This window comes from Melopsittacus undulatus, assembly GCF_012275295.1.
Source record: "Melopsittacus undulatus isolate bMelUnd1 chromosome 25 unlocalized genomic scaffold, bMelUnd1.mat.Z SUPER_25_unloc_1, whole genome shotgun sequence".
In the NCBI taxonomy this organism is placed as follows: Eukaryota; Metazoa; Chordata; class Aves; order Psittaciformes; family Psittaculidae; genus Melopsittacus; species Melopsittacus undulatus.
In genome coordinates this window covers 376392-402532 of record NW_022993936.1, presented here as the reverse complement: position 1 = coordinate 402532, position 26141 = coordinate 376392, and the positions used below count along the sequence as shown (strand labels likewise).

The following is a 26141-nucleotide window of genomic DNA, read 5'->3' as shown; positions in this document are numbered from 1 at the left end:
GGGCATGGATGGTTATGGGGGGCAATGGGGTGGCTATGGATGGTTATTGGGGGGGTATGGGGGGGCCATGGATGGTTATGGGGGGCTATGGGGTGGCTATGGATGGTTATGGGGGGCTATGGGGTGGCTATGGATGGTTATGGGGGGCTATGGGGGGGCCATGCATGGTTATGGAGGCTATGGGGTGGCTATGGATGGTTAATGGGGGGCTATGGGGGGGCATGGATGGTTATGGGGGGCAATGGGGTGGCTATGGGGGGGCCATGCATGGTTATGGAGGCTATGGGGTGGCTATGGATGGTTAATGGGGGGCTATGGGGGGGGCTATGGGGGGGCATGGATGGTTATTGGGGGGCTATAGGGTGGATATGGATGGTTATGGGGGGCTATGGGGTGGCTATGGATGGTTAATGGGGGGTTATGGGGTGGCTATGGATGGTTATGGGGTCTATAGGGGACTATGGAGCAGCCATGGATGGCTATGGGGGGCTATGGGGGGGCCATGGATGGTTATTGGGGGGGTATAGGGTGGCCTTGTATGGCTATGGGGGGCTATAGGGGGCTATAGAGTGGATATGGATGGCTATGGGGGGCTATGGGGGGGCTATGGATGGTTAATGGGGGGTTATGGGTGGGCCATGGATGGTTATGGGCTCTATAGGGGCGTCATGGAAGGTTATGGGGGCTATGGGGGGCTATAGGGTGGCCATGGATGTTTATGGGGTCTGTAGGGGACTATGGAGCAGCCATGCATGGTTATGGGGTCTATAGGGGACTATGGGGAGCCCATGGATGGTTATGGGGTCTATAGGGGACTATGGGGAGCCCATGGATGGTTATGGGGTCTATAGGGGACTATGGGGAGGCCATTGATGCTTATGGGGGCTATGGGGCAGCCATGTATTGTTATGGGGCTCTATGGGGCAGCCATGTATGGTTATGGGGCTCTATGGGGCAGCCATGTATTGTTATGGGGCTCTATGGGGCAGCCATGTATTGTTATGGGGTCTATGGGGCACCATGTATTGTTATGGGGCTCTATGGGGCAGCCATGTATTGTTATGGGGCTCTATGGGGCAGCCATGTATTGTTATGGGGCTCTATGGGGCAGCCATGTATTGTTATGGTGCTCTATGGGGCAGCCATGTATTGTTATGGGGCTCTATGGGGCAGCCATGTATTGTTATGGGGCTCTATGGGGCTCTATGGGGCTCTATGGGGCAGCCATGTATTGTTATGGGGCTCTATGGGGCAGCCATGTATTGTTATGGGGCTCTATGGGGCTCTATGGGGCTCTATGGGGCAGCCATGTATTGTTATGGGGCTCTATGGGGCTCTATGGGGCTCTATGGGGCAGCCATGTATTGTTATGGGGCTCTATGGGGCAGCCATGTATTGTTATGGGGCTCTATGGGGCTCTATGGGGCTCTATGGGGCAGCCATGTATTGTTATGGGGCTCTATGGGGCTCTATGGGGCTCTATGGGGCACCATTGGGGTCTATGGGACCGTCTATTACCCCCCCCCCCCCCACCAGGTGTCGCTGTTCCCTTCCCCCCCCCGCGGGGGGCGGGGCCTGGTTCCTCGCTCCCCATTGGCTGCTGCCTGGGGACGGGCAGGAGGCGTCAGCCAATGAGAGCCCGAGGGGGGCGTGGCCTAAGGCGGAAGATGGCGGCGTGGGCAAGGATCGGGGCCCTGAGCGGAGCCGCAGCCATGGCGGCCGCGGCCTATGGGTCACATGGTCAGGGGTGAAGGGTCAATGGGGGGGGAGGGGGGAGGGGTCAGTGGGGGAGGGGTCAAGGGGGGGGGGAGGGGTCAATGGGGGAGGGGTCAATGGGGGGAGGGGTCAATAGGGGAGGGGTCAATGGGAGGGGGGAGGGGTCAATGGGGGAGGGGTCAATGGGGGAGGGGTCAATGGGGGGAGGGGTTAATGGGGGAGGGGTCAATAGGGGGAGGGGTCAATGGGGGAGGGGTGAAGGGGGGGAGGGGTCAATGGGGGGAGGGGTCAATGGGGGGGGTCAATGGGGGGGGGTCAATGGGGGGGGTCAATGGGGGAGGGGGTCAATGGGGGGAGGGGTCAATGGGGGAGGGGTCAATGGGGGGAGGGGTCAATGGGGGAGGGGTCAATGGGGGAGGGGTCAATGGGGGAGGGGTCAATGGGGGAGGGGTCAATGGGGGAGGGGTCAATGGGGGAGGGGTGAAAGGGGGAGGGGTCAATGGGGGAGGGGTCAATGGGGGAGGGGGTCAATGGGGAGGGGTCAATGGGGGAGGGGTGAATGGGGGGAGGGGTCAATGGGGGAGGGGTGAAAGGGGGAGGGGTCAATGGGTAAGGGGTCAATGGGGGAGGGGTCAATGGGGGGAGGGGTCAATGGGGGAGGGGTCAATGGGGGGAGGGGTCAATGGGGGGAGGGGTCAATGGGGGGAGGGGTCAATGGGGGGAGGGGTCAATGGGTGAGGGGTCAATGGGGGGGAGGAGGGGAGGGGAGGGGTGAAGGGAGGGGAGGGGGGCAGGGGTCAATGGGGGTGAAGGGTTAATGGGGGAGGGGTCAATGGGGGGGGAGGAGTGAAGGGGGGAGGGGTCAATGGGGGAAGGGTCAATGGGGGGAGGGGTGAAGGGGGGGAGGGGTCAATGGGGGTGAAGGGTCAATGGGGGGAGGGGTCAATGGGGGGGAGGGGGGGAGGGGAAGGGGTCAATGGGGGGGAGGAGAGAGGGGGAGGGGTGAGGAGGGGGAGGGGTCAATGGGGGAGGGGTTAATGGGGTGAAGGGTCAATGTGGGGAGGGGTCAATGGGGGAGGGGTGAATGGGGGAGGGGTGAAGGGGGGAGGGGTCAATGGGGGAGGGGTCAATGGGGGAGGGGTCAATGGGGGGGAGGGGTCAATGGGGGGGAGGGGAGGAGGGGAGGGGTCAATGGGGGGAGGGGTCAATGGGGGAGGGGTCAATGGGGGGAGGGGTCAATGGGGGAGGGGTGAATGGGGGGAGGGGTTAATGGGGGTGAAGGGTCAATGGGGGGGAGGGGTTAATGGGGGAGGGGTCAATGGGGGGGGAGGGGAGGGGTCAATGGGGTGGGGGAGGGGAAGGAGGTATCAAGGGGGGGAGGGGTCACTGCCCCATTGACCCCTCCCCCCATTGAACCCCTCCCCCCATAGGCTTCCGCCGCAGTGACCGCGATGAGTACCAGAAAGAGGTGAGTGGGGGAGGGGCTTGGAGGGGGGAGGGGCTTGTGGAGGCCCCTCCCCCTCCATTGTTGCCCCTCCCCCCTCACTGTTGCCCCTCCCCCCCCAGCTCTATGACGTCGCCAACAGACACCATCTCCTGCACAGTTTGGCTCTTTTGGGGGTTCCCCATTGCCGGAGGCCCAACCTGGTGAGGCCCCTCCCCCTCCTTAAGCCCCTCCCCCTCCTTAAGCCCCTCCCCTCCCTTAAGCCCTCCTCCTCCCCTCCTTAAGCCCCTCCCCCTTTGGCCCCCTCCCCCCATTTGTGCCCCCTCCTTTTAAGCCCCCTCCCCCTCCTTAAGCCCCCCCTCCCCCTCCTTTAAGCCCCTCCCCCTCCCTCCTTAAGCCCCCCTCCCCCCCTCCTTAAGCCCCTCCCCCTCCTTAAGGCCCCTCCCCTCCTTAAGCCCCTCCCCCTCCTCAAGCCCCTCCCCCTCCTTAAGCTCCTCCCCCTTTGGCCCCTCCCCCTCCTTAAGACCCTCCCCCTTTGGCCCCTCCCCCCCAATGTGTCCCGTCCCCCCCCATTGTGCCCCTCCCCCCTTTGGCCCCTCCCCCCCTCGTTGTGCCCCTCCCCCTCCTTAAGCCCCTCCCGCCCTTAAGCCCCTCCCCCTCCTTAAGCACATCACCCCTTAAGCTCGTCCCCCCTTTAGCCCCTCCCCCTCTTTAAGCCTCCCCCCATTTTAGCCCCTCCCCCCTTTTAGCCCCTCCCCCCTTAAGCCCCTCCCCCTCCTTAAGCTACTCCCCCTTTAGCCCCTCCCACTTTGGCCCCTCTCCCCTTAAGCCCCTCCCCCATTTAGCCCCTCCCCCCCCTTTAGCCCCTCCCCCATTGTGTCCCCTCCCCCTTCTAGCCCCTGCCCCCTTTTAGCCCCTCCCCCTCATTGTTTCCCCTCCCTTTTTTAAGCCCCTCCCCCAATTGTGCCCCTCCCCCTTCTAGCCCCTCCCCCCCTTTTAGCCCCTCCCCTTCGTTTAGTCCCTCTCCCATTAAGCCCCTCCCCCTTTTCGCCCCTCCCCCACCTTAAGCCCATCCCCCCATTGGCCCCTCCCCTTTAAGCCCCTCCCCCCTCATTATGCCCCTCCCCCCCTTTTAGCCCCTGTCCCTCTTTTAGCCCCTCCCCCTTTTAGCCCCTCCCCCTTTTAGCCCCTCCCCCCTCATCATGCCCCTCCCCCCAGGCCGGCTCCCTCCTGACCTTCGGCCTCAGCCTCTTCTGCCTCCCCCTTTACTACAATGGGGTCAGTGGAGACCCTGCCCTGAACAGAGCAGCCCCCATAGGAGGGACCCTCCTCATCCTCGGCTGGGCGGCCATGGCCCTATGAGACCCGCGAGCCGCTATGGGCATCACATGACCCGCTATGGGGCGCTATGGGCATCACCTGACCTGCTATGGGCATCACCTGACCCACTATGGGGATCACCTGACCCTATATGGGGCGCTATGGGCATCACATGACTCACTATGGGCATCACCTGACCTGCTATGGGCATCACATGACCCGCTATGGGGCGCTATGGGCATCACATGACCTGCTATGGGCATCACCTGACCCGCTATGGGGCACTATGGGCATCACGTGACCTGCTATATGGTGCTATGGGCATCACATGACCTGCTATGGGCATCACATGACCTGCTATGGGCATCACCTGACCCGCTATGGGGCGCTATGGGCATCACATGACCTGCTATATGGTGCTATGGGCATCACATGACCTGCTATGGGGCGCTATGGGCATCACATGACCTGCTATGGGCATCACCTGACCCTCTGTGGGGCACTATGGGCATCACCTGACCAGCTATGGGCATCACCTGACCTGCTATGTGGTGCTATGGGCATCACATGACCTGCTATGGGCATCACCTGACCCGCTATGGGCATCACCTGACCAGCTATGAGCATCACCTGACCCTCTATGGGCATCACCTGACCCTCTATGGGCATCACCTGACCCTCTATGGGCATCACATGACCTGCTATATGGTGCTATGAGCATCACATGACCTGCTATGGGCATCACATGACCTGCTATGGGCATCACCTGACCCTCTATGGGTCCCTGTCTCCCCAATGCCATTGCCCCTTTAAGTAGGCGGAGCCTCCCATAGCCCCTCCCCTCGTCTCCTATTGGTCCAACTGGTGGCCAATAGGCGTTGAGGCTGCTGCAGCCAATGAGGGCAATGCTTGCTCCTGATTGGCTGCGTGGCACAGCCCCCACCCCAGCTGCGGTGACGTCATAGCGGTTGCTGGGCAACAGCCAATGGGTGACCGGTTCTCTGCCTCCTCCCCTCCCATTGGCTGCTGGGCTCAATGGCGGCTCCTGATTGGCTGCGAGGCTCCCTCCCCCCCACTCTTCTCAGCCAATAAATGGGGGGCTTTTTACCTGTGTCTGTGACGTCATCGGGGGGTCCCAGCCCCATAGATCAGCCCCATTGACCTCCCTTAGCCCCATAGACCTGCTCTGGACCCAGCCCCAGCCCCATAGATCCGCCCCATTGACCCCCCTTAGACCCATAGACCTGCTCTGGACCCACCCCCAGCCCCATAGATCTGCCCCATTGACCCCCCTTAGACCCATAGACCTGCTCTGGACCCAGCCCCATAGATCAGCCCCATTGACCTCCCTTAGACCCATAGACCAGCCCCATTGACCCACCCTTAGACCCATAGACCTGCTCTGGACCCAGCCCCATAGATCCACCCCATTGACCCCCCTTAGACCCATAGACCTGCTCTGGACCCAGCCCCATAGATCCGCCCCATTGACCCCCCTTAGACCCATAGACCTGCTCTGGACCCTGCCCCATAGATCCTCCCCATTGACCCCCCTTAGACCCATAGACCTGCTCTGGACCCACCCCCAGCCCCATAGATCCCATTGACCCCCCTTAGACCCATAGACCTGCTCTGGACCCACCCCCAGCCCCATAGATCCGCCCCATTGACCCACGGATCCCCCACAATCCCCCCCGCCCCATAGATCCACTATGAGACCCCCATGTGGGAACCATCCAGCCCCATAGATCTGCCCCATAGACCCATACCCCCCAGACCCATATCCCATAGACCCATAGATCCCCCTTTGAGACCCCCATGTGGGACCCATCCAGCCCCATCCTTCTGCCCCATAGATCCCCCTTTGAGACCCCCATGTGAGACCCATCCAGCCCCATAGACCGATACCCCACAGACCCATATCCCATAGACCCATAGACCCATATGGAGACCCCCATGTGGGACCCATCCAACCCCATTCTTCTGCCCCATAGACCCATACCCCCCAGACCCATATCCCATAGATCCACTATGGAGACCCCCATGTGCGACCCATCCAGCCCCATAGATCTGCCCCATAGACCCCCCAGACCCATATCCCATAGACCCATAGACCCATATGGAGACCCCCATGTGAGACCCATCCAGCCCCATAGACCCATACCCCACAGACCCATATCCCATAGACCCATAGATCCACTATGGAGACCCCCATGTGAGACCCATCCAGCCCCATTCTTCTGCCCCATAGACCCACACCCCCCAGACCCATATCCCATAGACCCATATGGAGACCCCCATGTGAGACCCATCCAGCCCCATAGACCCACACCCCACAGACCCATATCCCATAGATCCACTATGGAGACCCCCATGTGGGACCCATCCAGCCCCATTCTTCTGCCCCATAGACCCATACCCCACAGACCCATATCCCATAGACCCATATGGAGACCCCCATGTGGGACCCATCCAGCCCCATAGATCTGCCCCACAGACCCACAGATCCCTGCAGTGGGGCAGGGGCAGTGCCATTTATTGGGGTCCACAGTGGGGTGTGGGGCTCACACGTACAAATGTGGGGTGATGTGGGGCTGGGGCTGTATCAAAAGGGCTCCATGTGGGTCGCAATGGGGCAGGATCAGAAGAAGTCGACATCCTCGGGGGCATCCAGGTCCCGATACTCAACAATGGACCGTGGGTCGCCCCGAACCATCCTATGGGGCACAATGTGGGTCAGGGGGGTCCCACATCCCCCCACCCCACAGCATCACCCCCCAAGTGTGCTGTGCCCCATATAACCCTATTGCCCACCCCCTATATGGGGTCAGGCATCGCCCCCCACCGCCCCACACCCGCTATGGGGCTCAGCCCCACACCCGCTATGAGGCTCAGACCCACACCCGCTATGGGGCTCAGCCCCACACCCTCTATGGGGCTCAACCCCACACCCGCTATGGGGCTCAACCCCACACACGCTATGGGACTCAGCCCCACACCCGCTATGGGGCTCAGCCCCACACCCGCTATGGGGCTCAGCCCCACACACGCTATGGGGCTCAGCCCCACACCCTCTATGGGGCTCAGCCCCACACCCGCTATGGGGCTGAGCCCCACACCCGCTATGGGGCTCAGCCCCACACCCGCTATGGGGCTCACCCCACACCCGCTATGGGGCTCAGCCCCACACCCGCTATGGGGCTCACCCCACACCCGCTATGGGGCTCAGCCCCACACCCGCTATGGGGTTCAGCCCCACACCCGCTATGGGGCTCAACCCCACACACGCTATGGGGCTCAGCCCCACACCCGCTATAGGGCTCAGCCCCACACCCGCTATGGGGTTCAGCCCCACACCCGCTATGGGGCTCAGCCCCACACCCGCTATGGGGCTCAGCCCTACACCCGCTATGGGGCTCAGCCCCACACACGCTATGGGGTTCAGACCCACATCCGCTATGGGGCTCAGCCCCACACCCGCTATGGGGCTCAGCCCCACACCCTCTATGGGGCTCAGCCCCACACCCGCTATGGGGCTCAGCCCCACACATGCTATGGGGCTCAGCCCCCCACCCGCTATGGGGCTCAGCCCCACACCCGCTATGGGGCTCAACCCCACACCCGCTATGGGGCTCAGCCCCACACCCGCTATGCGGTTCAGCCCCACACCCCCTATGGGGCTCAGCCCCACACCCGCTATGGGGCTCAGCCCCACACCCGCTATGGGGCTCAGCCCTACACCCGCTATGGGGCTCAGCCCTACACCCGCTATGGGGCTCAGCCCCACACCCGCTATGGGGCTCAACCCCACACACGCTATGGGGCTCAACCCCACACCCCCTATGGGGCTCAGCCCCACACCCGCTATGGGGCTCAACCCCACACCCGCTATGGGGCTCAGCCCCACACCCGCTATGGGGCTCAGCCCCACACCCGCTATGGGGCTCAGCCCCACACCCGCTATGGGGCTCAGCCCCACACCCGCTATGGGGCTCAGCCCCACACCCGCTATGGGGCTCAGCCCCACACCCGCTATGGGGCTCAGCCCCATAAGTACCTGTTACGGGGCTTGTTGAGGTAACCCCCTTGACCACGGAACGTGTCGTAGTTGCCTCGGCCTGCCCCATAGGGCCCTGGGGGGTATGGGGGGCCACCTATAGGGCAGGAACAGGGGGTTATATGGAGCCTATAGGGGGGCCCTAATGCACCCGCCCCATAGATCCCCCCTTACCTCCATAGCCCAGCATGGGGGGCCGGGGTTGGCCATAGGGCATCATCCCTTGTGGGGTCTGGGGGGGGTAGGGCAGACCTGGGGCCAGACCTATAGGGACAATGGGAGGGGGTCAGGGGGGGCACCCACTGATATGGGGGAGCCCCCAGTATAGGGTGGGGGGTGAGGGGGGTGTCAATGGGGTGTAATGGGGGGATGGGGGGGGCAATGGGGTGTTAATGGGTGTCAATGGGTGTCAATGGGTGTCAATGGGGGTCAATGGGGGGCAAAGGGGGGCAATGGGTGTCAATGGGTGTCAATGGGTATCAATGGGTGTCAATGGGTGTCAATGGGTGTCAATGGGGGTCAATGGGTATCAATGGGTGTCAATGGGGGTCAATGGGGGGCAAAGGGGGGCAATGGGTGTCAATGGGTGTCAATGGGGTCAATGGGTATCAATGGGTGTCAATGGGGGTCAATGGGGGGCAAAGGGGGGCAATGGGTGTCAATGGGTGTCAATGGGGTCAATGGGTATCAATGGATGTCAATGGGTATCAATGGGAGTCAATGGGGATCAATGGCTATCAATGGTTATCAATGGCTATCAATGGTTATCAATGGCTATCAATGGTTATCAATGGTATCAATGGGTATCAATGGTTATCAATGGTTATCAATGGTATCAATGGGTATCAATGGTTATCAATGGGTATCAATGGTTATCAATGGCTATCAATGGCTATCAATGGTTATCAATGGCTATCAATGGCTATCAATGGTTATCAATGGTTATCAATGGCTATCAATGGTTATCAATGGCTATCAATGGCTATCAATGGTTATCAATGGGTATCAATGGTTATCAATGGTTATCAATGGTTATCAATGGCTATCAATGGTTATCAATGGTTATCAATGGTATCAATGGCTATCAATGGCTATCAATGGTTATCAATGGGTATCAATGGTTATCAATGGCTATCAATGGCTATCAATGGTTATCAATGGTTATCAATGGTTATCAATGGCTATCAATGGTTATCAATGGTAACAATGGCTATCAATGGCTATCAATGGCTATCAATGGTTATCAATGGGTGTCAATGGGTATCAATGGTTATCAATGGTTATCAATGGCTATCAATGGCTATCAATGGTTATCAATGGTTATCAATGGGTGTCAATGGGTATCAATGGTTATCAATGGTTATCAATGGCTATCAATGGTTCTCAATGGCTATCAATAGTTATCAATGGTTATCAATGGTTATCAATGGTTATCAATGGTTATCAATGGCTATCAATGGTTATCAATGGCTATCAATGGTTATCAATGGTTATCAATGGCTATCAATGGCTATCAATGGTTATCAATGGTTATCAATGGGTATCAATGGTTATCAATGGTTATCAATGGCTATCAATGGCTATCAATGGTATCAATGGTTATCAATGGCTATCAATGGTTATCAATGGCTATCAATGGTTATCAATGGTTATCAATGGTTATCAATGGTTATCAATGGCTATCAATGGGATCAATAGGGTCTCACCCTGTGCTGGCCCTGGGGGGGGGTCCCACCTTCCCCTCGGGCAGTGCAGGTCTCTTGGGGTCCATAAGGAAGTTGTTGAAGAACAAAACCTCCTTCCTGACGGCTCCCATCTTATCCCCATGCTTGTTGTAGATGTGCTTGCGGACGAACTCGGGGCCCTACATCCCATAATACACCCTATAGACATCCTATAGACATCCTATAGCACATCCCACAGCTCCCATCTTATCCCCATGCTTGTTGTAGATGTGCTTGCGGACGAACTCGGGGCCCTACATCCCATAATACACCCTATAGACATCCTATAGACATCCTATAGCACATCCCACAGCTCCCATCTTATCCCCATGCTTGTTGTAGATGTGCTTTGCGGACGAACTCGGGGCCCTACATCCCATAATACACCCCTATAGACATCCTATAGACATCCTATAGACATCCTATAGACATTCCTATAGCACATCCCACAGCTCCCATCTTATCCCCATGCTTGTTGTAGATGTGCTTGCGGAACGAACTCGGGGCCCTACATCCCATAATACACCCTATAGACATCCTATAGACATCCTATAGCACATCCCACAGCTCCCATCTTATCCCCATGCTTGTTGTAGATGTGCTTGCGGACGAACTCGGGGCCCTACATCCCATAATACACCCTATAGACATCCTATAGACATCCTATAGCACATCCCACAGCTCCCATCTTATCCCCATGCTTGTTGTAGATGTGCTTGCGGACGAACTCGGGGCCCTACATCCCATAATACACCCTATAGACATCCCATAATACACCCTATAGACATCCTATAGACATCCTATAGCACATCCCACAGCTCCCATCTTATCCCCATGCTTGTTGTAGATGTGCTTGCGGACGAACTCGGGGCCCTACATCCCATAAATAACACCCTATAGACATCCTATAGACATCCTATAGCACATCCCACAGCTCCCATCTTATCCCCATGCTTGTTGTAGATGTGCTTGCGGACGAACTCGGGGCCCTACATCCCATAATACACCCTATAGACATCCTATAGACATCCTATAGCACATCCCACAGCTCCCATCTTATCCCCATGCTTGTTGTAGATGTGCTTGCGGACGAACTCGGGGGCCCTACATCCCATAATACACCCTATAGACATCCTATAGACATCCTATAGCACATCCCACAGCTCCCCATCTTATCCCCATGCTTGTTGTAGATGTGCTTGCGGACGAACTCGGGGCCCTACATCCCATAATACACCCTATAGACATCCTATAGACATCCTATAGCACATCCCACAGCTCCCATCTTATCCCCATGCTTGTTGTAGATGTGCTTGCGGACGAACTCGGGGCCCTACATCCCATAATACACCCTATAGACATCCTATAGACATCCTATAGCACATCCCACAGCTCCCATCTTATCCCCATGCTTGTTGTAGATGTGCTTGCGGACGAACTCGGGGCCCTACATCCCATAATACACCCTATAGACATCCTATAGACATCCTATAGCACATCCCACAGCTCCCATCTTATCCCCATGCTTGTTGTAGATGTGCTTGCGGACGAACTCGGGGCCCTACATCCCATAATACACCCTATAGACATCCTATAGACATCCTATAGCACATCCCACAGCTCCCATCTTATCCCCATGCTTGTTGTAGATGTGCTTGCGGACGAACTCGGGGCCCTACATCCCATAATACACCTATAGACACCCTATAGACATCCTATAGCACATCCCACAGCTCCCATCTTATCCCCATGCTTGTTGTAGATGTGCTTGCGGACGAACTCGGGGCCCTACATCCCATAATACACCCTATAGACACCCTATAGACATCCTATAGCACATCCCACAGCTCCCATCTTATCCCCATGCTTGTTGTAGATGTGCTTGCGGACGAACTCGGGGCCCTACATCCCATAATACACCCTATAGACACCCTATAGACATCCTATAGACATCCTATAGCACATCCCACAGCTCCCATCTTATGCCCCATGCTTGTTGTAGATGTGCTTGCGGACGAACTCGGGGCCCTACATCCCATAATACACCCTATAGACATCCTATAGACATCCTATAGCACATCCCCACAGCTCCCATCTTATCCCCATGCTTGTTGTAGATGTGCTTGCGGACGAACTCGGGGCCCCTACATCCCATATACACCCTATAGACATCCTATAGACATCCTATAGACATCCTATAGACATCCTATAGCACATCCCACAGCTCCCATCTTATCCCCATGCTTGTTGTAGATGTGCTTGCGGACGAACTCGGGGCCCTACATCCCATAATACACCCTATAGACATCCTATAGACATCCTATAGCACATCCCACAGCTCCCATCTTATCCCATGCTTGTTGTAGATGTGCTTGCGGACGAACTCGGGGCCCTACATCCCATAATACACCCTATAGACATCCTATAGACCATCCTATAGCACATCCCACAGCTCCCATCTTATCCCCATGCTTGTTGTAGATGTGCTTGCGGACGAACTCGGGGCCCTACATCCCATAATACACCCTATAGACATCCTATAGACATCCTATAGCACATCCCACAGCTCCCATCTTATCCCCATGCTTGTTGTAGATGTGCTTGCGGACGAACTCGGGGCCCTACATCCCATAATACACCCTATAGACATCCTATAGACATCCTATAGACATCCTATAGCACATCCCACAGCTCCCATCTATCCCCATGCTTGTTGTAGATGTGCTTGCGGACGAACTCGGGGCCCTACATCCCATAATACACCCTATAGACATCCTATAGACATCCTATAGACATCCTATAGCACATCCCACAGCTCCCATCTTATCCCCATGCTTGTTGTAGATGTGCTTGCGGACGAACTCGGGGCCCTACATCCCATAATACACCCTATAGACATCCTATAGACATCCTATAGCACATCCCACAGCTCCCATCTTATCCCCATGCTTGTTGTAGATGTGCTTGCGGACGAACTCGGGGCCCTACATCCCATAATACACCCTATAGACACCCTATAGACATCCTATAGACATCCTATAGCACATCCCACAGCTCCCATCTTATCCCCATGCTTGTTGTAGATGTGCTTGCGGACGAACTCGGGGCCCTACATCCCATAATACACCCTATAGACATCCTATAGACATCCTATAGCACATCCCACAGCTCCCATCTTATCCCCATGCTTGTTGTAAGATGTGCTTGCGGACGAACTCGGGGCCCTACATCCCATAATACACCCTATAGACATCCTATAGACATCCTATAGCACATCCCACAGCTCCCATCTTATCCCCATGCTTGTTGTAGATGTGCTTGCGGACGAACTCGGGGCCCTACATCCCATAATACACCCTATAGACATCCTATAGACATCCTATAGCACATCCACAGCTCCCATCTTATCCCCATGCTTGTTGTAGATGTGCTTGCGGACGAACTCGGGGCCCTACATCCCATAATACACCCTATAGACATCCTATAGACATCCTATAGCACATCCCACAGCTCCCATCTTATCCCCATGCTTGTTGTAGATGTGCTTGCGGACGAACTCGGGGCCCTACATCCCATAATACACCCTATAGACATCCTATAGACATCCTATAGCACATCCCACAGCTCCCATCTTATCCCCATGCTTGTTGTAGATGTGCTTGCGGACGAACTCGGGGCCCTACATCCCATAATACACCCTATAGACATCCTATAGACATCCTATAGACATCCTATAGACATCCTATAGCACATCCCACAGCTCCCATCTTATCCCCATGCTTGTTGTAGATGTGCTTGCGGACGAACTCGGGGCCCTACATCCCATAATACACCCTATAGACATCCTATAGACATCCTATAGCACATCCCACAGCTCCCATCTTATCCCCATGCTTGTTGTAGATGTGCTTGCGGACGAACTCGGGGCCCTACATCCCATAATACACCCTATAGACATCCTATAGACATCCTATAGCACATCCCACAGCTCCCATCTTATCCCCATGCTTGTTGTAGATGTGCTTGCGGACGAACTCGGGGCCCTACATCCCATAATACACCCTATAGACATCCTATAGACATCCTATAGCACATCCCACAGCTCCCATCTTATCCCCATGCTTGTTGTAGATGTGCTTGCGGACGAACTCGGGGCCCTACATCCCATAATACACCCTATAGACATCCTATAGACATCCTATAGCACATCCCACAGCTCCCATCTTATCCCCATGCTTGTTGTAGATGTGCTTGCGGACGAACTCGGGGCCCTACATCCCATAATACACCCTATAGACACCCTATAGACACCCTATAGACATCCTATAGACATCCTATAGCACATCCCACAGCTCCCATCTTATCCCCATGCTTGTTGTAGATGTGCTTGCGGACGAACTCGGGGCCCTACATCCCATAATACACCCTATAGACATCCTATAGACATCCTATAGCACATCCCACAGCTCCCATCTTATCCCCATGCTTGTTGTAGATGTGCTTGCGGACGAACTCGGGGCCCTACATCCCATAATACACCCTATAGACATCCTATAGACCATCCTATAGCACATCCCACAGCTCCCATCTTATCCCCATGCTTGTTGTAGATGTGCTTGCGGACGAACTCGGGGCCCTACATCCCATAATACACCCTATAGACACCCTATAGACATCCTATAGACATCCTATAGCACATCCCACAGCTCCCATCTTATCCCCATGCTTGTTGTAGATGTGCTTGCGGACGAACTCGGGGCCCTACATCCCATAATACACCCTATAGACATCCTATAGACATCCTATAGACATCCTATAGCACATCCCACAGCTCCCATCTTATCCCCATGCTTGTTGTAGATGTGCTTGCGGACGAACTCGGGGCCCTACATCCCATAATACACCCTATAGACATCCTATAGACACCCTATAGACATCCTATAGACATCCTATAGCACATCCCACAGCTCCCATCTTATCCCCATGCTTGTTGTAGATGTGCTTGCGGACGAACTCGGGGCCCTACATCCCATAATACACCCTATAGACATCCTATAGACATCCTATAGCACATCCCACAGCTCCCATCTTATCCCCATGCTTGTTGTAGATGTGCTTGCGGACGAACTCGGGGCCCTACATCCCATAATACACCCTATAGACATCCTATAGACATCCTATAGACATCCTATAGACATCCTATAGCACATCCCACAGCTCCCATCTTATCCCCATGCTTGTTGTAGATGTGCTTGCGGACGAACTCGGGGCCCTACATCCCATAATACACCCTATAGACATCCTATAGCACATCCCACAGCTCCCATCTTATCCCCATGCTTGTTGTAGATGTGCTTGCGGACGAACTCGGGGCCCTACATCCCATAATACACCCTATAGACATCCTATAGACATCCTATAGACATCCTATAGACATCCTATAGCACATCCCACAGCTCCCATCTTATCCCCATGCTTGTTGTAGATGTGCTTGCGGACGAACTCGGGGCCCTGGGGACCATAGAGCATCCTATACATCCTATAGACATCCTATAGCACATCCCATACATCCCATAGCACATCCCATAGCACATCCCATCCCATTGCATCCCATTGCATCCCATACCCCATCCATCCCATTGCGCATCCCATCCCATCCATCCCATATCCATCCCATTCCATCCATGCCATAGCACATCCCATTCCATTACACCCCATCCATCCCATTCCACCCCATCCCACTGCATCCCATTCCATACATCCCATATCCATCCCATTCATCCCATTCCATCCCATACACTCCATCTATCCCATACCCCATTATCACATCCATCCCATATCCATCCCATTATACCCCATCCCATCCATCCCATCCCATTCCATACATCCCATTGCATCCCATACCCATTACCACATCCATCCTGTATCCATCCTATTACACCCCATCCCATATGTATCCCATCCCATCCCATATGTATCCCATCCATCAGATCCATCCCATAATAGGCACCTTGAACTTCTTCCCGCTGAGTGGACACAACCACTTGTCCTTGCCCCATTCCCCCCATCCCATCCATCCCATATGTATCCCATCCATCCCATTCTATCCCATCCCATTCATCCCATCCCATTCCCCCCCATCCATCCCATTCTATTCTATCCCATCCCATCCACCCCATTCCATCCATCCCATCCCATCCATCCCATTCTATCCCATCCCATCCCATTCTATTCTATTCTATCCCATCCCATCCACCCCATCCCATCCCATATGTATCCCATCCATCCCATTCTATCCTATCCATCCCATCCCATTCTATTCTATCCCATCCCATCCATCCCATATGTATTCCACCCATCCCATCCCATTCTATCCCATCCCATATGTACCCTATACATCCCATACATCCCATATACATCCCATATACATCCCATACCTTGAACTTCTTGCCGCTGAGAGGACACAGCCACTTGTCCTTGCCCCATCCCATCCCATCTGTATCCCATCCATCCCATCCCATACATCCCATATGTACCCTATACATCCCATACATCCCATATACATCCCATACCTTGAACTTCTTGCCGCTGAGAGGACACAGCCACTTGTCCTTGCCCCATCCCATCCATCCCATCCCATCTGTATCCCATTCATCCCATCTATCCCATCCCATCCCATCCCATAGATCCCATTCTATCCCATCCATCCCATCTGTATCCTATACATCCCATATGTACCCTATACATTACATCCCATAATACCTTGAACTTCTTGCCGCTGAGAGGACACAGCCACTTGTCCTTGCCCAGCTCTTGGGTATTTGCACTCACAAACTTCTCCAGCTCCAGCTCCATCCATCCCATCCCATACCCCCCATCCCATCCCATACACCCCATATACACCCCATATACATCCCATATGTACCCTATACATCCCATATACATCCCATATACATCCCATACCTTGAACTTCTTGCCGCTGAGAGGACACAGCCACTTGTCCTTGCCCCATCCCATCCCATCCCATCTGTATCCCATCCATCCCATTCTATTCTATCCCATCCCATAGATCCCATCCCATCCCATATGTACCCTATACATCCCATATAGATCCCATACCTTGAACTTCTTGCCGCTGAGAGGACACAGCCACTTGTCCTTGCCCCATCCCATCCATCCCATACCCCCCATCCCATCTGTATCCCATACATCCTGTATGTATCCCATCCCATTCCCCCCCATCCATCCCATCCCATCCCATACATCCCATCCCATATGTACCCTATACATCCCATACACCCCATATACATCCCATACATCCCATATACATCCCATACCTTGAACTTCTTGCCGCTGAGAGGACACAGCCACTTGTCCTTGCCCCATCCCATCCATCCCATCCATCCCATCCCATCTGTATCCCATCCATTACCCCTCACCCCATCCCATATGTACCCTATACATCCCATATACATCCCATACATCCCATCCATCCCATCCCATCCCATACATCCCATATGTACCCTATACATCCCATACATCCCATACATCCCATATAGATCCCATACCTTGAACTTCTTGCCGCTCAGAGGACACAGCCACTTGTCCTTGCCCCATCCCATCCATCCCATCCCATCCCATCTGTATCCCATACATCCCATCCCATAGATCCCATTCTATCCCATACATCCCATCCCATATGTACCCTATACATCCCATACATCCCATACATCCCATACCTTGAACTTCTTGCCGCTGAGAGGACACAGCCACTTGTCCTTGCCCAGCTCTTGGGTATTTGCACTCACAAACTTCTCCAGCTCCTGCTCTGGGTCCTTCCATCCCATACCCCCCATCCCATCCCATATGTACCCTATACATCCCATATGTACCCTATACATCCCATATGTACCCTATACATTCCATACACCCCATATACATCCCATACACCCCATATACATCCCATATCCATCCCATACCTTGAACTTCTTGCCGCTGAGAGGACACAGCCACTTGTCCTTGCCCCATCCCATCCATCCCTGTATCCCCCATCTATCCCATCCCATTCTGTTCTATCCCATCCCATCCCATAGATCCCATTCTATCCCATCCATCCCATCCCATATGTACCCTATACATCCCATACATCCCATATACATCCCATATACATCCCATATAGATCCCATACCTTGAACTTCTTGCCGCTGAGAGGACACAGCCACTTGTCCTTGCCCAGCTCTTGGGTATTTGCACTCACAAACTTCTCCAGCTCCAGCTCCATCCATCCCATACCCCCCATCCCATCCCATACACCCCATATACATCCCATATGTACCCTATACATCCCATATGTACCCTATACATCCCATCCATCCCATATCCATCCCATATCCATCCCATACCTTGAACTTCTTGCCGCTCAGAGGACACAGCCACTTGTCCTTGCCCCATCCCATCCATCCCTGTATCCCCCATCCATCCCATCCCATCTGTATCCCATCCATTACCCCTCACCCCATCCCATATGTACCCTATACATCCCATACACCCCATACATCCCATATACATCCCATATAGATCCCATACCTTGAACTTCTTGCCGCTGAGAGGACACAGCCACTTGTCCTTGCCCAGCTCTTGGGTATTTGCACTCACAAACTTCTCCAGCTCCTGCTCTGGGTCCATCCATCCCATACCCCCCATCCCATCCCATATGTACCCTATACATCCCATATCCATCCCATACCTTGAACTTCTTGCTGCTGAGAGGACACAGCCACTTGTCCTTGCCCCATCCCATCCATCCCTGTATCCCACATCCATCCCATCCCATCTGTATCCCATCCCATACCCCCCATCCCATCCCATATGTACCCTATACATCCCATATACATCCCATATACATCCCATACATCCCATATACATCCCATACCTTGAACTTCTTGCCGCTGAGAGGACACAGCCACTTGTCCTTGCCCCATCCCATCCATCCCTGTATCCCCCATCCATCCCATCCCATCCCATCTGTATCCCATCCATTACCCCCCATCCCATCCCATATGTACCCTATACACCCCATATACATCCCATACACCCCATATACATCCCATACATCCCATATACATCCCATACCTTGAACTTCTTGCCGCTGAGAGGACACAGCCACTTGTCCTTGCCCCATCCCATCCCATCTGTATCCCATCTGTATCCCATCCATTACCCCTCACCCCATCCCATATGTACCCTATACATCCCATACATCCCATATACATCCCATATACATCCCATATACATCCCATATACATCCCATACCTTGAACTTCTTGCCGCTGAGAGGACACAGCCACTTGTCCTTGCCCCATCCCATCCATCCCATATGTACCCTATACATCCCATATACATCCCATATGTACCCTATACATCCCATATACATCCCATATCCATCCCATACCTTGAACTTCTTGCCGCTGAGAGGACACAGCCACTTGTCCTTGCCCCATCCCATCTGTATCCCATCCATCCCATTCTATTCTATCCCATCCCATAGATCCCATCCCATCCCATCCATCCCATATGTACCCTATACATCCCATACATCCCATATAGATCCCATACCTTGAACTTCTTGCCGCTGAGAGGACACAGCCACTTGTCCTTGCCCAGCTCTTGGGTATTTGCACTCACAAACTTCTCCAGCTCCAGCTCCATCCATCCCATCCCATCCCCCCCATCCCATCCCATATGTACCCTATACATCCCATACACCCCATATACATCCCATACACCCCATATACATCCCATATACATCCCATATACATCCCATATCCATCCCATACCTTGAACTTCTTGCCGCTCAGAGGACACAGCCACTTGTCCTTGCCCCATCCCATCCATCCCATCCCATCTGTATCCCATCGATTACCCCTCACCCCATCCCATCCACCCCATATGTACCCTATACATCCCATACACCCCATATACATCCCATCCATCCCATATACATCCCATATACATCCCATACCTTGAACTTCTTCCCGCTGAGGGGACACAGCCACTTGTCCTTGCCCCATCCCATCCATCCCATCCCATCCATCCCATCCCATCTGTATCCCATCCATCCCATTCTATCCCACCCCATCCATCCCATATGTACCCTATACATCCCATACACCCCATATACATCCCATATACATCCCATACATCCCATATACATCCCATACATCCCATATACATCCCATATACATCCCATACATCCCATATACATCCCATACATCCCATATACATCCCATACATCCCATATACATCCCATATACATCCCATATACATCCCATAATACCTTGAACTTCTTGCCGCTGAGAGGACACAGCCACTTGTCCTTGCCCCATCCCATCCATCCCATCCCATATGTACCCTATACATCCCATATGTACCCTATACATCCCATATGTACCCTATACATTCCATCCCATAATACCTTGAACTTCTTGCCGCTCAGAGGACACAGCCACTTGTCCTTGCCCAGCTCTTGGGTATTTGCACTCACAAACTTCTCCAGCTCCTGCTCTGGGTCCATCCATCCCATACCCCCCATCCCATCCCATATGTACCCTATACATCCCATACATCCCATATACATCCCATATGTACCCTATACATCCCATATAGATCCCATACCTTGAACTTCTTGCCGCTGAGAGGACACAGCCACTTGTCCTTGCCCCATCCCATCCATCCCATCCCATCTGTATCCCATCCATTACCCCTCACCCCATCCCATCCCATTCCATCCCATCCATCCCATTCATCCCATTCTATCCCACCCATCCCATATGTACCCTATACATCCCATATACATCCCATACATCCCATATACATCCCATATACATCCCATATAGATCCCATACCTTGAACTTCTTGCCGCTGAGAGGACACAGCCACTTGTCCTTGCCCAGCTCTTGGGTATTTGCACTCACAAACTTCTCCAGCTCCTGCTCTGGGTCCATCCATCCCATACCCCCCATCCCATCCCATATGTACCCTATACATCCCATATGTACCCTATACATCCCATACATCCCATATACATCCCATATGTACCCTATACATCCCATATGTACCCTATACATCCCATACACCCCATATACATCCCATATCCATCCCATACCTTGAACTTCTTGCCGCTGAGAGGACACAGCCACTTGTCCTTGCCCCATCCCATCCATCCCATCCCATCCCATCTGTATCCCATACACCCCATATACATCCCATATACATCCCATACATCCCATATACATCCCATACCTTGAACTTCTTGCCGCTGAGAGGACACAGCCACTTGTCCTTGCCCCATCCCATCCCATCTGTATCCTATCCATCCCATTCTATTCTATCCCATCCCATAGATCCCATCCCATCCCATACATCCCATATATACCCTATACATCCCATACATCCCATATATACCCTATACATCCCATATACATCCCATACCTTGAACTTCTTGCCGCTGAGAGGACACAGCCACTTGTCCTTGCCCCATCCCATCCATCCCATCCCATCCATCCCATACCCCCCATCCCATCCCATACACCCCATATACATCCCATACACCCCATATACATCCCATATACATCCCATACATCCCATATCCATCCCATACCTTGAACTTCTTGCCGCTGAGAGGACACAGCCACTTGTCCTTGCCCCATCCCATCCATCCCATCTGTATCCCATCCATTACCCCTCACCCTATACACCCCATATGTACCCTATACATCCCATATACATCCCATACATCCCATACCTTGAACTTCTTGCCGCTGAGAGGACACAGCCACTTGTCCTTGCCCCATCCCATCCATCCCATCTGTATCCCATCTACCCCATCCCATTCTATTCTATCCCATCCCATCCCATAGATCCCATTCTATCCCATACATCCCATATGTACCCTATACATCCCATACATCCCATATCCATCCCATACCTTGAACTTCTTGCCGCTGAGAGGACACAGCCACTTGTCCTTGCCCCATCCCATCCATCCCATCCCATCTGTATCCCATCCATTACCCCTCACCCCATCCCATATGTACCCTATACATCCCATATGTACCCTATACATCCCATATACATCCCATACCTTGAACTTCTTGCCGCTGAGAGGACACAGCCACTTGTCCTTGCCCCATCCCATCCATCCCATCCCATCCCATAGATCCCATTCTATCCCATCCATCCCATCCCATATGTACCCTATACATCCCATACATCCCATACATCCCATATGTACCCTATACATTACATCCCATAATACCTTGAACTTCTTGCCGCTGAGAGGACACAGCCACTTGTCCTTGCCCCATCCCATCCATCCCATCCCATCTGTATCCCATCCATTACCCCTCACCCCATCCCATATGTACCCTATACACCCCATATACATCCCATACATCCCATTACATCCCATAATACCTTGAACTTCTTGCCGCTGAGAGGACACAGCCACTTGTCCTTGCCCAGCTCTTGGGTATTTGCACTCACAAACTTCTCCAGCTCCAGCTCCATCCATCCCATCCCATACCCCCCATCCCATCCCATATGTACCCTATACATCCCATACATCCCATATACATCCCATATACATCCCATACCTTGAACTTCTTGCCGCTGAGAGGACACAGCCACTTGTCCTTGCCCAGCTCTTGGGTATTTGCACTCACAAACTTCTCCAGCTCCTGCTCTGGGTCCTTGCGGCCCAAGCGCAAAGATTCCTCCTCCCCTAGAGCCTCCCGGCCCTGGAGCAGCGGAGCCAGGCGGGATGAGAAGGACTTCTGCCACTCCAGCACTGGGGGGTATAGGATCATATAGGGTATGGGGTCATATAGGGTATATATGGGGGGTATATGGGGGGGGATATGGGGGTATATGGGTGTCTATGGTGTCTGCAGCAGCAGAGCCAGGCGGGACGAGAAGGACTTCTGCCACTCCAGCACTGTACAATACATTATATAGGGTCATATGGGGGGATATAGGGGGATATAGGGGGGTATGGGGTGTGTATGGGGGGATATGGGGTGTCTATGGGGGGATATGGGGGGATATGGGTGTCTATGGTGTCTGCAGCAGCGGAGCCAGGCGGGACGAGAAGGACTTCTGCCACTCCAGTACTGGGGGGTATAGGGTATGGGGTCATATACAGTGTGTATGGGGTGTATATGGGGTGTATATGGGGTCTATAGAGTGTCTATAGGGTGTCTATGGTGTCTGCAGCAGCGGAGCCAGGCGGGATGAGAACGACTTCTGCCACTCCAGCACTGGGGGTATGCAATATAGGGTCATATAGGGGGATATAGGGTGTGTATGGGGGGATATGGGGTGTATATGGGGTGTATATGGGGTATGGGCAGCAGCGGAGCCAGGCGGGACGAGAAGGACTTCTGCCACTCCAGCACTGCCAATGCATTATATAGGGTCATATAGGGGGATATAGGGTATATATGGGGTCTATAGTGTGTCTATGGGGGGTTATGGGGGGTCTATGGGGGGATATGGGTGTCTATGGTGCCTGCAGCAGCGGAGCCAGGCAGGACGAGAACGACTTCTGCCACTCCAGCACTGGGAACATATAGGATATAGGGTATATATGGGGTCTATAGGGTCTATAGGGTGTGTATGGGGTGTATATGGGGGATATGGGGGGATATGGGGGGATATAGGGTGTGTATGGGGTGTGTATGGGGGGATATGGTGTCTGCAGCAGCGGAGCCAGGCGGGACGAGAACGACTTCTGCCACTCCAGTACTGCCAATGCATTATATAGGGTCATATAGGGGGATATAGGGTACCTATAGGGTGATATGGGGTGTATATGGGGTCTATGGGGTGCCTATGGGGGGATATGGGGTGGATATGGGGTGTCTATGGGGGGATATGGGGGGATATGGTGTCTGCAGCAGCGGAGCCAGGTGGGACGAGAAGGACTTCTGCCACTCCAGCACTGCCAGGACAGGATATGGGGTCATATAGGGGGTGTATGGGGTCTATAGGGTGTCTATGGGGGGATATGGGGGGATATGGGTGTCTATGGTGTCTGCAGCAGCGGAGCCAGGCGGGACGAGAACGACTTCTGCCACTCCACAACTAGGGGGTATAGGATATGGGGTGTATGGGGTGTATATGGGGGTCTATAGGGTCTCTATGGGTCTCTATGGGGTATCTATGGGGTCTCTATGGGTCTCTATGGGTCTCTATGTGTCTCTATGTGGTCTCTATGTGTCTCTATGTGTCTCTATGTGTCTCTATGTGTCTCTATGTGTCTCTATGGGTCTCTATGTGTCTCTATGTGTCTCTATGGTCTCTATGTGTCTCTATGGTCTCTATGTGTCTCTATGTGTCTCTATGGTCTCTATGTGTCTCTATGGTCTCTATGTGTCTCTATGTGTCTCTATGGTCTCTATGTGTCTCTATGTGTCTCTATGTGTCTCTATGTGTCTCTATGGGTCTCTATGTGTCTCTATGTGTCTCTATGTGTCTCTATGGGTCTCTATGTGTCTCTATGTCTCTATGTGTCTGTATGGGTCTCTATGTGTCTCTATGGTCTCTATGTGTCTCTATGTGTCTCTATGTGTCTCTATGTGTCTCTATTGTCTCTATGGTCTCTATGTGTCTCTATGTGTCTCTATGTGTCTCTATGTGTCTCTATGGTCTCTATGTGTCTCTATGTGTCTCTATGTGTCTCTATGTGTCTCTATGGTCTCTATGGTCTCTATGTGTCTCTATGTGTCTCTATGTGTCTCTATGGTCTCTATGGGTCTCTATGGGTCTCTATGTGTCTCTATGGTCTCTATGTGTCTCTATGTGTCTCTATGTGTCTCTATGTGTCTCTATGGTCTCTATGTGTCTCTATGGTCTCTATGGGTCTCTATGGTCTCTATGTGTCTCTATGTGTCTCTATGTGTCTCTATGTGTCTCTATGTGTCTCTATGTGTCTCTATGTGTCTCTATGGTCTCTATGTGTCTCTATGGGTCTCTATGTGTCTCTATGTGTCTCTATGTGTCTCTATGGTCTCTATGTGTCTCTATGTGTCTCTATGTGTCTCTATGGGTCTCTATGGTCTCTATGTCTCTCTATGGTCTCTATGTGTCTCTATGTGTCTCTATGGCTCTCTATGTGTCTCTATGGTCTCTATGTGTCTCTATGGTCTCTATGTATCTCTATGGTCTCTATGTGTCTCTATGTGTCTCTATGTGTCTCTATGTGTCTCTATGTGTCTCTATGGTCTCTATGTGTCTCTATGGTCTCTATGTATCTCTATGGTCTCTATGGTCTCTATGTGTCTCTATGTGTCTCTATGTGTCTCTATGGTCTCTATGGTCTCTATGGGTCTCTATGTGTCTCTATGTGTCTCTATGTGTCTCTATGGGTCTCTATGTGTCTCTATGTGTCTCTATGGTCTCTATGTGTCTCTATGTGTCTCTATGGGTCTCTATGTGTCTCTATGGGTCTCTATGTGTCTCTATGTGTCTCTATGTGTCTCTATGGTCTCTATGTGTCTCTATGGGTCTCTATGGGTCTCTATGTGTCTCTATGGGTCTCTATGTGTCTCTATGGTCTCTATGTGTCTCTATGTGTCTCTATGTGTCTCTATGTGTCTCTATGGTCTCTATGTGTCTCTATGTGTCTCTATGTGTCTCTATGTGTCTCTATGGTCTCTATGTGTCTCTATGTGTCTCTATGTGTCTCTATGTGTCTCTATGGTCTCTATGTGTCTCTATGTGTCTCTATGTGTCTCTATGTGTCTCTATGTGTCTCTATGGTCTCTATGTGTCTCTATGTGTCTCTATGTGTCTCTATGGGTCTCTATGTGTCTCTATGTGTC

At 53.1% G+C, this 26141-nt stretch overlaps 2 protein-coding genes across 2 annotated transcripts in view; one reads left to right on the top strand and one right to left on the bottom strand.

Moving 5' to 3' along the window:
• The first annotated feature begins 1628 nt into the window (after nt 1-1628).
• TMEM256 (transmembrane protein 256) lies at nt 1629-4582 on the top strand. The gene is made up of 4 exons (XM_034073508.1): nt 1629-1740; nt 3147-3184; nt 3283-3363; nt 4379-4582. Exons 1-4 carry the CDS (start codon nt 1632-1634, stop codon nt 4520-4522), a joined length of 372 nt encoding a protein of 123 aa, XP_033929399.1. The 5' UTR covers nt 1629-1631; the 3' UTR covers nt 4523-4582.
• A 2411-nt stretch (nt 4583-6993) lies between these two features.
• SRRT (serrate, RNA effector molecule) overlaps nt 6994-26141 on the bottom strand; it is a 48202-nt gene continuing 29054 nt past the window's right edge. Inside the window, 6 exon segments of the mRNA XM_034073496.1 lie at nt 6994-7197; nt 8538-8634; nt 8712-8801; nt 10244-10265; nt 10267-10401; nt 22914-23107. Coding sequence (XP_033929387.1) covers nt 7122-7197; nt 8538-8634; nt 8712-8801; nt 10244-10265; nt 10267-10401; nt 22914-23107 — 614 coding nt within the window. The 3' untranslated portion in view covers nt 6994-7121.